Here is a 12882-nt window from a genome sequence, read left to right on the forward strand (position 1 = left end):
AGCGTGCGAGCGCGTCGGCAATACGAGACACCGCAAACGATATCTCGTGTCCCATCCCACTGTCCCAGCTGGACCAAAATATCACTTGCGACTAGTGGCCAGAGATTCAGGACCGTATATTCACCGCGGCGCCCCTGTAAAAGAGATATTAATTTGAGAACGTATAATATGTACAAAACAATTGTCATTCAATCCTCTTTGATACGTCACATTCACAATTTTTATCTTATTTTTAAACCTATTTTAAATGATCTATGACTCGAAACAGGGAGATAATTCTATTTGTGATTTCATGTGTCAAAAATATGATTATAAATATCCACAAATATATAAAATTTTTATTTACATTTTATATAAAGTTTTTAATTATCAAGCTGATTAAATGCTAAATATAATTATGAGTAAGAAAAAAAGAAAAGTATCTTTAAATCAATATATATAAAATATTTTTGCACACAAGAATATATTACTAAATATTGATGAAAATAAGTAGTTTTGTAAAAATATTTTCATATAGAAGTATATATTTGACGCTGCATTAAATATTTAATATATAAATATATACAGTTATACGTGTGTAATTGAATAAATCACTTCACTAACTTTTGTCAATCAGATATCTGTGACATCATAATTTTATATATTCAAATAGATTGCAGACATGCACAGTAATTTAATGAAGATGTAAATGTTGTAAAATAATTTAATTTTTGCATTCCAATAACGAACGTATTACCTGTATGTTCTCGGTGGCCATCATGATTTCAAACTCATACATGGTTAAAGTTTTTAAATAGTGCTGAGTACTAAATCTGCCACTTCAGATACCTCTCTATCGCGCATTCTCTGTCTATATAAAAATAAAATATACTCGACTTTATAAATACATTTTTAATATTGCATAAGTTTCGAATAATGCATAAAATTGTATCCTGAATCTGCCGCGAATTAAACTTTCATGATGTACTGCCAGTTAAAACGGTACACAACTTTATTAACGCGAGATGGCGCCATGTCGCATATTAACTGTTGCGATCATCATATGTCGGTAATATTGCATGCCATTCTTGCACTGACGTTGTCACATTAAGTTCGGTTTTTCTCATTGTTTGCTGTATTACGTTACATTTTTTGCATTTAAAATTAAATATATATATATATATATTTGAAAGAAAAAAAGAGGCAAAAATGAAAATCGACAGCATATAAGTGCAATTAAATTAACAAACCTATCACGTGTATGAGTCTCGGATAGCAGAATGGAATGTGTAAATATTTCATGATCGAAAAAAATTCTGTATATTTAAAGAAATATGATGTGATCTAATACGTATAGATATGTATTAAGCAGATTTGCAAACAAAGAACATCCTCTATACTCGTAAATGTTCATGTTCTCCGTAATAACAACATTAAACAAGAATTCTGTTATATAACCTCTATCTGGAGTTGCACTGTTATTCAAAATGAATAGTAAGTAATCAAGTATTGATAGAAATATAATTAAATTACTCCTTCTTTATTTTACGAAATAGAAAAATTCTTATATTTTTGTCATTTAAATTCTTTTTTATTATTAATATTAATTTTAATCTTTTAGATTCCATTATGGATAGCCCAGGCTCGAAAGCTCTCGAAGCTGCCAAGAATATAAAAGATCTGGCAATATTTAAGAAGCCTATTGGATCTGCAAAAAGGAGCAAAAGTACTCAACCAAAGATCTTAGATGAAGATACATATATCGAGAAAATGAGTGAAATCATACAAAGGGATTTCTTTCCACATCTAGAAAAATTACAAGCACAGAATGAATATCTGGATGCTTTAGAGCATAATGATATAAAGAGAATGAGAGAGTTATATGAGAAATATAGCTCCGGTCGACCTGTCACAGAAAGGCCAGTTAGTCCTGCAACTTTTGAAACTCCACAACGCCGAACTGAGTCGGATGAATTGCCATGCACCTCTGAAGTATCGTCCCAGAAAACATCTGTCGAATATGTAAAAAAGGATAATAAAGAAGAAAATAAAACTGGTCTCGACGATTATTTAAGTTCTCATACAAGTGAAGATAACGCTAGTTTTGAAGAGATGATGGTCGAGGCCGAAAACAAACGTAAATTGAAGTACGCCTGGCTTTATGAAGCGGAAGAGAAATCAAAATCGTGGCTCGCCATTGAAAAATCTGCGACTGATATTCTAGCAATCGAAGGATCAAATACTAGGCCCAAACAAGTAGATAGTTGGGCTTATAAAAATAAAAATTACATTATGTATATTCCTGATGGAGTGGAACTTACAGCTGAAGAGAAAATAGAGTTAGCTAAAAAGAAGGAAACTGTTATGCATGAAAATACGAGACTGAGGATAAATCCATTCAACGAGCAACAAAATAAGGAAACTATCAATGAATTGGCTAAGTCGCAATCCAGAACTAATGATGGTAAGATTGGTGTAGACGGCAAAGAAGTCGTCAGAAATGCGACGCCGCGAGTAAATGGCTTTAGTTTTGTGGCTACGCCAAGTCCAAGACCAGGAGAATGTGAAAGCCCGTTGATGACATGGGGTCAGATTGAAGGGACACCTTTCCGATTAGATGGTGGTGACACTCCATTGTTAAGAACAAGTCAAGGTCCATCTTTCAGAATAGCAGAACCACCAAAAAGGGAGCAATTGGCATTGCAGTTGGCTGAGAAAGCTGGCGAAAGGCACAGAGATCGGAAGAATAAGGCTTTAGAAGCAGCTAGAAGATCATTAGCCACGTAAGTAATATTTAAATAATGTAAAAAAATATTTTAGTTTGTAGCTATAAACCATTAAATATTTTTTTCTGAATTTTTAAAATCTTATTAAATTTTATTCAAAGATTTAATAGCCTTATTGCGATGTAATATTCAGTAAAAAAAAAAATAGCGGACTTTTCGAGTTATACTTTTTTAATATGGAGAGTGATTAAAATAAATTAATTTAAACAAATAAATATATATCTCTTTCTGTACTTATAAGATATTATGTAACTAGAATAACCAAGAGAAATTCTCAATTTTTGATTTTTTTCTACATGCAGAATCTTTTCGGTTATGATGCAAGTTATGAAACATGTTGTGTATGACGTATTTTTGCATAAAAAATTATAAAAATATCTGTTCTTTTCAGTCCATCACCAAGATCGACTATAGATCGTTTGAGTACAATGTCTCCTGCAGCGAGAAGATTAGCGACACAAAAACTCCGGATATCAAGTACACCATCGCCTGGGCGAACATTATCGTCGAGGACCCCGTCCATAGGCATCAGGACACCTAACACACCACGTGCGATCACGCCAACTAAAAACGCTATCTCTCAAAAATCGGGAACAAATACTACGCGAATACATGGACCCGTACTTACTGACAATTTACTCAATCTACCTCTGCAGCGGCAACGAGCGTCGGACTTTTTTAACAAATGAGGACTTTTAAGTTGAAAGATCGTGTAAAAAGATCGTGTATAATAATTTTTATTTAGAACTCGAACAATGTATAAATATCAAATTTGTTTGTTTATATTAATATTAAGTATAATTCATATATAATATAATATATGATTAACTATAACATTTTCAATACAATATGTACAAAGCTTTCCAATTTTGTATTTTATTGAATATTGTCTACAATTATATTTTATTTCATATTCCAACAATTTTCTAATAGTTGTATTTTTGTATAAATAATTGTTATATACTTTTTCATTGTCTTATATATAATATATAATAGATTTTTATTTAAAAAAAGTTTGTATGAAAAAGAGAAAGAATTTCCAGTCTGCAAATTTAATTGATATTATTCGAATATGTATGGATTAATCTTTAAAACATCTTTATTTGTATACAATACTGTTAAAGTATCATATGTAAAAAAAATGCATCTCATAATATTCTACATCAAAATTTTTTTATAATGTATAATTTTTATTTTGCCATGTCCTTTTCCTCACAATGGAATTTATCAATATTATCTTTATATAAAAAGTTTTATCTCATTTGTATAAATTTTTAATGATGTATATAATGTAAAGAACTACGAATAAAGTATACGTGATTAATGACCTTTATACACCTAACTCTTTCATCATTCACTCTGAAATTCGTATCCTCTATTTTCATTCTGCTGCATCTTCGTATTTCGTTTATTATTACACACATAAATACGGAAATCAAGTTAACCGGTTGTCAACCGAACAATTCGTTTCCTCTACAAAATGATTATGATATTTCTCGACGAACATAAATTTCGCGAAACTATAAAATGCCGTTTTTCACATTTAGCGGAACATGAGAATTCAGGAAGCGACGATGAAGTCATAACAAATTCATCGCGTAAACGTTACAACAGGAAGTATTCGGATCCGCGCAAACAGTCAGTGTTTATTAATTGCATAATCAAATCAGCCACCGAAAAGGCGGCAATTTTTCATATAAATGTAACGCCGGGAAGAAGAGGAGAAGAAGAAAGAGAGAATATTGTCATTGAGACAAATATGAGGTCCTCTTTGATCTTGGGAGTTACCTTACTCCTGACGATAGCAGCCACGTCTATCGTCCAGGCACGTACAACCAGGTCAGCACACACCTGCGGTTTAGGTCCAGGTATGTGAAATACATTCCGCACACAAATTATTAACTCTCATTTCATTCTAATTTATCATTTCGACGCACAATTCTTTCATTCAAAGAGATCAGAATTTTTTGAAATATCTAAAACAAATATAAATTTTACTCTTATATAATATTTTTCTCCTGTCTGTAATTTTTTTATCAATTATTATTATTTTTTTTTTTTTTTGGTATCGATATATGCATCTCTATAAGAAGATTTTGCTATTTTGAATTATAAATCGAAATATTACAATTAATATGAAAATTTCGAGGCAGCTAGAAGAGAATCAAAATAGAAAATTGAATATCAAATTTTTAATTTATTTCCAAACAAATATTAATATACACTGCACATACAACATAAAATTTGTAAATTTATAAGTTAAAAAAATAATGCTTATAGTATTTTTTTCTTTGCTACATTTCTTATATCTTTGCATTTATTATATTTTAATCGAGATGTTGTATATTTAAACTATTTTACTTATTGTACAAAGATCCGTTTATGTACATTTAAAAGTTAATTAAATATTTTACATTTGCTACAAAAGAAGAAAGTATCTTATTATTATTTATCAAAACTCTCTCCTTAAAAAACTGGCATTTTTTATTTGCGATACTGATTAGATCATTGCTTTTATTTTCAATTTTTCAATGCAGCGTATATAAATGTCTTCTCTGCACATTCGTCATTACTTTATAAATCACACATCCTGTAAAAATTTATATTATTAATCTATTAATGTCATGTCTCTTCACATAATGCTATTTTATATTACATATTACGAATACTCTGTATTTTCCATTCCTCTTAATTTCCCAGAAAGGATTTCTTTTAGAACGTGCTAAATAAGATCATGTAACAATAATCATAATCATAATCATGATAAAATGTCGCATATAAAAAAGTTAATGATACGAATCCAGGTATTTGTACCTTCATTTTTTAGGCACCAACGCGTGCAAGCAATGTGGGGAAATCGTGGTGAAAGCAACGAAACAGCAAAAACCGCTGGTGTTTGCATCGCCGCAGGCAATTAATGAAGCTGCAATAGCGCGTGAAGCGGTTGGAAGATTTTCCGCAGGAACAGGATCCAGAAGCATTTCCAGTTACAGTCCCTGTAGTAGCGGGGTAGTTAGCACTAGCAGCAGCAGCAGCAGCAGTAGCAGCAGTAGCAGCAGTAGCAGCTCTTCAAGTTCCGCATCTTCCGGTTTTCTTGAAAGACTGGGAATCGGTGGAAGCTATTCTTCTCCTTTCAAGACTGTCTCGCATGATGTGAACATCAATTCCGGTTGCGGATGCGGAAAGAAATCCGAACCTTTGGAGGTTCTTCTGTCCTCCGATACTAATAAACAAATCGTGCCCAGGTATTTCATGTCATGCATTTATTTATCTGTATGTTAATATGTATTATGTATTACGATTTCTACGGGGAAATCTTGAAATTATGACATGGGTTAATTTATGCTTTACATATTCAACACTTTATCCATTTTTAAATAATGATTTGTAATATATACATATATATATATATATACAATCAACAGTTTCCCGCCAATCGGTGACTTATGTTATCCGAGCAAAGTTCAAAATGGCAAACTCCAAGTGACCACCAAAGTGATACCGGCGTATCCCAGCAAGGCGTCATGCACTCCTCCCATTCCTAATCAGGTTTACGTAAACGTACTCAATGGACAGACTGATGAAACTGGAATACGAAAACTCGATTTGGCACAAAGCGGTACCAACACGGCGTTCGATGGATTGTTCGGTAAATTAAGTGGCGGAAGTGCGTTTGGTGGCGCAAGTAGACTCGGTGAATATATTGCCAGAAATACAGGCAGCACTCAATACGGTTCTGGAGCATACGGTAGCTCAGGTAGCGTTTTAGGATACGGTAGCTCGGGCAATCTTGGAAGATACGGTAGCTCAAGCAGTGCAGGATATAGTAGTTCTGGCAGTGTTGGAGGATACGATTCAACTGGATATACTGGATATGGATCAGGATATGTAGGATACGAAAATCTGGGATACCTTGGAAACGAATTTGGAACATCGAGCGGTGTTGAATTTATTGAAAACGACAGATCTAACTGTGATGACTTTGCTGATGGTACGTTTCCAAAAATTCATAAATTTAAATAAAACTAAAATAAAAATAAAGCTAGAACACGATTTTTTATCTCTTTTCAATCAAAAAGTCAGTATTATATAAAATTAATAATATTTGTTTCTAAGCAAACTCAATTAAAATTATAATTATTTATAGACAGTTGATTGATTAATTTATACTTTGAACGACTATAATTATTATATACACATTACACAAATCCATGAGATATTTACTATACATAAACGTGAAATTACAAGACTAAAATAATATATTCGTTTATCTTAGAATTGCCCAAAGATTATTCGTATCCTCGACTACCTGCGGATCCGGTTTCGCTTACCTTAGCATACAAAAATCTCTTCCCACGCTTACAAATGGCATACAAAACGAAGTCGTTTGTGCCGGAAGATAAGCTGGCATTTGGTCATAGAACGATACCAACCGAAACAACATCCAGTAAGAAGAGATTAGACGTACCTGAAGAGAAACTTCAGATCCTCGATAAACCCGTCGTAGAGCTAAAAACGACGCCAAAGGCTCCCATCACCGTCGGCTTTTATAACGAACAGGAAGAAGTTAAGTTAGCCGAGCTCGAGGCCATCGAACGTGAAAGAATATATCAGGAGGAAATCGCCGGGCAACAACTACGGCATGCAAACATTATTACGTACGGGTAAGTTGAAAAAAATATTTGGCAAGTGTTTATATATCAAGTGATTTATCAGTATCTTAAAGATTAATTAATTGCTTTGTCAAATTTAAGTATTTGCATATTTATGCGTTCCTGAGAGAGAGAGAGAGAGAGAGAGAGCTTTTTATATAAATATATTTTATATAAACTTTATTAAAATCAAAAATCATTTTCAAAATTCACAACAAACACCTTTATTTCTAAATTTATTTCTAGAATTAAAACTTTTTATCATTTTTATAATTAGTAATGACTGTTTTTATGTTTATTTTATGATTATTTTTAAAATTATTTAAAAATATCCCAATAATGAATTAGAATAACGATACATAAATGCAATAATATTCAAAAACGAGCATTATTCACGTACAAAATGGCAGTTAAAATGTCAAGTAAAAATTTGGTGTTGTAATACTAAAAAAAAATAATAATAATAATAATAATTTGTGAAACATAATGAATTTGCTAAATAAACAATTGCTTCTATAATATTCATGTATTTCGATGTATAACTTGTTTTAGGGACTTAGGATATGCGCCAGTCGGTGCAGCAGGAAAGTTGGTAAGGCCTCTATCATTGAATTCTCTCGATACGCTCGATGTAGAAGACAGAGGTTGCGGTCCGGTAGGACCACCAGCCCCCGACTACGTTCCCGGCACTGTCGTGATCAATCAAGAAATCGTGAATGGAGACGAAGTCGAGGATGGCATCCAAACAAACGTCGGCACGGCGTACATTCGTTACGAAGACGACGAGCGCAGCGATGAAGAAGATGACGATGAGGACTCGACGTCCGGGATATTCGCCAGACTGAGAAGCTCCGCTCAGAAATACGGGGTTCCATGTGGGGCTGTATAATCTTTCATATAGAAAACACGAAATGTGCAAAGCATTCGTTTCATTGACGATTCGTGATCATCGAGATGAATATTGGTTGTTTAGAAACGAAGACGTGGACACCCTCAAATATTATACTAGTCCTAGTCCTGCGTCTTTGTGATATCACTAATGTTAAGATAATATATTAGCGATTATACGAGAGAAGAAAACCAGAAATCGTTGAATTTATTATAGAATTCTCCTCCCTTTCCCACATCCTTGTCCATTTACTAATTTGCGAAACGTGTCTATACGGATAAATGATGATAAAGCAAAAAAAGATTTAAAAAGATTGTAATTATATAGTCTATTTTCTAACAAATATTTTAGACAATTGTTGACAATCATATAACAGGCTAATTTTAGAAATTAGCATTTTCTTTCTATAATAAGATTTAAATAAGAATTATATTTAAAAAAATTATTCTAACAAATCATTGTAAACTTCAAATTAATTTTACAAATATCTTCCATTAACTTCAAATTATTAAATATATAATATATACCTTCTTTGCTCGTTTAATATCGATTCAGTATGAATCTAATGGGCAAATACAAAACTTTTCTACTTTGCTCTATTTTGTTATTATCTTTAACATTATTATATGTATAATATAAATTCAAGAATAAATATATCTCTCGTTATAAAAATGTAGCATTTTTATAACACTAAAAGATCTTTACCGAAATAAATACGAAGGTAAAAGGATTCTTGTAATAATAATCTCATACAAAAATTGATGATAATATAAATAGAATATCTTTACAGTAAATAATAAAAGGCTCGTCGAGAAATAATCTGTTAAAAGCCGGATGACTTTCTATCTATCGTTCACGAAGGCGCATGGCAACATCGCCAATAAGATTTATGATCTCCCTTCAGCTTTCCTGACTAAAACATGACTGTCAGCACGTCATAAAGTATTTCGGTTGGGAAAAGGGAAGCACCACATGGTAATGCACGATGATGATCGCGAAGGAAACATAATGTATCTCCGAGAGTATAAGAACGGAGCCCGCACGCGGTCGCTATTTAAAGATATGCTACGGATTCTCTCTTGTACTACTCTCACACAGACAGTCTTCCCTTTTTCTTTTCTTACCTCGCAAACGCACACGTGAAATTTACGACGCGTATGTACGCATCGGGCTGTGATTTATTTTATTTACATACACGCGACGTAAATTACAAGCAGCGAGATGAACGAAACGAAGATCCAAACGAAACTATCACGAATGAATGAGATATTAATTTACGATATAAATAATGGCGCGATAACACTTAAGAATGCGAATTCTATCTTCATGCACAATATATATATATATACAGGATATATTATCTCATCGTATGTGATCGCTCTTAATACTTCTTCTGATTTTAATAATACAAAAATATATAAGAAACGATCTATCTGTTTTAAAGAAATATCTGTTAACTTTTTCAGAAATTTTAATATTGATTTTTTTTTTAATGAAATTGCACTAACATTTCACATAAATAAATTCTTTTTGTCATGCAGCTTATAAAAATATTAAGCTAAAGATATCAAAAAATAAACACTTTACAATTATGATTATATATATATATATATATATATATATATATATATATATATATATATAATTATAATATTATGAATATAAAAATATATATTATATTTATTTATATATATTTATTATATTTTATTTTCCAATAATATTATCTTCCAATTCTTTAATAGTTTTATAAATAGAATAATACAGAATTTATTTTGTTATGAAAAAAACCATATAAATCTAAAAAAATAAATATTAACTTGATATCTTCAAAAAAATAGATGATAAACAAAAATTATTTTTATTACAGTATAAATGTTTTTAACGAAATAAAACTTTCTCTTAAAAAATTGCCATCTTAAGTGTTTGAAAAAAAGTTAACATAAATGAATACATATCTTAAGTGTGCATTATTTTCTATATAAGATTGAATACTAAATTTTTTAATAGAAATTGGAACAGATAATATTCATTTTTTTTATCGTTGATAAGAAATCTTTTAATGAACAATATAAATTTGATGATCAGGGTGAAACAGGAAGCGACGAACTTTGCATGTAGACACGCACAATGAAAAGTACGTGCTTGCTCTACCTTTTAATCAAAAGATAAGTTCCGGTCTCGTGACACGTAATAAAGAAATATTATTATTTTATTATTGTTTAGGAATTTACTGCGTTTACATTTAATTCAAACAGGAAATAATTTACATACTTGTCTTTGATGAACCCATGTCTATATTAGCAGTACGATAGGTCGGAGGCCAGTTCATGTCTTGTAAAATCCTTGCGATGATGGCGGCAATGTGCAAATTACAATATCTTCTCATCATTGGCGTCTGTTTACAGTTGAGGTTTTCTTATGGATTTCCTAGCAGATTGCCATATAATGGAATTAAAATAGTTACGTATGGCGAGCCGTGTCATCCATCACGTTATCTGCCTGTTACAATCAAGGTACACATGTATTAATATTTTATCATTTATTATCTAACTTGAGCTATATAACTTAAGTTGCACATAAGGAAATATAATTTTCATATATCTTATAAACCAAATTATATTAAAGTAATGGTCTAATAGCAATAAAAATTGTAAAATTTAATTATTTTAATTGTATTATTATCGTAAAAAAGAAGCGCAATAGAAATAGCTTTTAATTTCTTCCTTTTTTTACAATTTTAAAATAGAAATGGTAAGATATATTTCTGCTAATTTTTTATCACGTGATATCATAATAAATAGATCACATATCTGTAAAATAATTTACAGGAACCCGTAAGGCCTGTAACAGAGAACGCTTTGTCTACAACACCTTGTGCCTATCAGCCACTCAAATTAAACTACCAAGTAATCGATCAATCTCCTGTTTTTTATCAACCACAAGCAAAATATCCAATTTCCATACAAGTACCTAAAGTAGAGCCCGTTGAGTCCTTGGAGATAGTCAAGCCGGATTCTTATCGAGGAAAATCTTATATATACAATACTCAGACCCCATTGTCTTCAATCTCCGTGCCAATCTCAACAAGTTATAATTTTGATCTTCAGGTGCCATCTTCACCAATTCAGTAAGCATTCTAAAATTTTTGTTTCATGTTACTTACTACAAGAATAAATTACATTTAAATTATTGGAATTTATTTGTAAAATGTTTATACCATTAATAATATAATTTTTGTAAATTAATAACAATATATATTTATTAGGAATATATTTTTATCAAATATATGATAATATTTATTTCTATTTCAGAACCGAGATATCGTCAACGTCACAGCCCGTTAAACTTTTAACAGGTCTCACCAGCAGAATTGATAAAGTTCTAATTCCTGCCTGTGAATTACCTGCGAAGTGCGCCTGTCAAGTGAACTAGCAAAACCTATAAAACATGAAAAAAAACATCTGATAAAGCTGTATCTCTCACAGAAAAATGTGGGAAGTGCATAATATTCGGACAAATAAAAAATAAAAAGATTTAAACAATATGTGATTCTGATTTTTAATATTCCTCTATCTCTTCTCATATTTCCTTGTATCCTTATCGTATTATAGTTTTTAATTGTTAACTTTTACTTTTTTCCATTTTTTTATATTTATATATGTAAAAATAAATTGTTTTTATTTAAATCTATTTTGTTTAACATTATTACATATAAATAATTGCAATATTTCACATATATTTCTTGTAAATTTAATACTTGATAAAATAGTAGTAAAAGAATCAAATCAAAATAAAATGCAAATTTAATGATAAAATAAAGTGCAATGATTGCACGATGCAAGTAATATGAGTTTATTCTTATTCACGAAGAAGAATTAGAGAATTCGCTTACGTGTACGAATTTTTTAACCATACATCATTTGTCTGCAATGTATGCGATATATATGACAACAAAACTATAAACCGAATGTTATTATTTCATAAAGTAATGTAAGCAATATTATAATATGTAAAAAGAAATTTTTATAAATATTATAAACGAATATATATGAGTATATAAATAAAGAATAATTTTCTATATTATTAATATATTTGGATAAATAAAACATAATGTGTGTGCTATATAGAAATAATACTCATTTCGTGAAAATAATTATTGTATGCTATGTAAAATTCATATTTAATTTATATAAATACCGTTATTATAAAAATTAATCAATTTGTTTTATTTTTCGTTATATAGGATTATAATATTTCATATAACAGACTTATAATCAACAAAAAAATATATATATACATACATATATATATATTTTATGCAATTCCTATACGTAAATTCTATACACAATATTCTCATTAGTTTGAACATTTTAATATTTATTTTTCTCTCGACATATAACATTTATATAAAAATTATTATAAATTTCTATATATAAATCATTATATAAAATACTTTCTATATAAAATTTATATATATATATATTCTCTATATATACACATAACATTTAAATATTATTGTTGGAATAATATGTGTATTTGCATAAAAAATAAAATATATATATATATATATATATAT

General features: G+C 30.2%; 3 protein-coding genes across 3 annotated transcripts; all 3 read left to right on the plus strand.

Moving 5' to 3' along the window:
- The first annotated feature begins 1098 nt into the window (after positions 1–1098).
- LOC138944824 (splicing factor ESS-2 homolog) lies at positions 1099–3796 on the plus strand. Its single transcript, XM_070315867.1, has 3 exons — positions 1099–1473; positions 1601–2762; positions 3157–3796. The coding sequence occupies exons 1-3, from the start codon at positions 1467–1469 to the stop codon at positions 3452–3454; spliced, it is 1467 nt and encodes a 488-aa protein (XP_070171968.1). The 5' UTR covers positions 1099–1466; the 3' UTR covers positions 3455–3796.
- Positions 3797–4524: 728 nt separating this feature from the next.
- Positions 4525–8306, plus strand: LOC138941784 (uncharacterized). The gene is made up of 5 exons (XM_070311670.1): positions 4525–4633; positions 5593–6010; positions 6191–6756; positions 7042–7429; positions 7970–8306. The coding sequence occupies exons 1-5, from the start codon at positions 4525–4527 to the stop codon at positions 8304–8306; spliced, it is 1818 nt and encodes a 605-aa protein (XP_070167771.1).
- A 2351-nt stretch (positions 8307–10657) lies between these two features.
- Positions 10658–11738, plus strand: LOC138942729 (uncharacterized). Its single transcript, XM_070313201.1, has 3 exons — positions 10658–10819; positions 11135–11433; positions 11618–11738. The coding sequence occupies exons 1-3, from the start codon at positions 10658–10660 to the stop codon at positions 11736–11738; spliced, it is 582 nt and encodes a 193-aa protein (XP_070169302.1).
- Positions 11739–12882: the final 1144 nt, after the last annotated feature.

This window comes from Polyergus mexicanus, unplaced genomic scaffold (genome assembly GCF_030449975.1).
Source record: "Polyergus mexicanus isolate NDT 795.1 unplaced genomic scaffold, iyPolMexi1.0 SCAF_2, whole genome shotgun sequence".
Classification (NCBI taxonomy): Eukaryota; Metazoa; Arthropoda; class Insecta; order Hymenoptera; family Formicidae; genus Polyergus; species Polyergus mexicanus.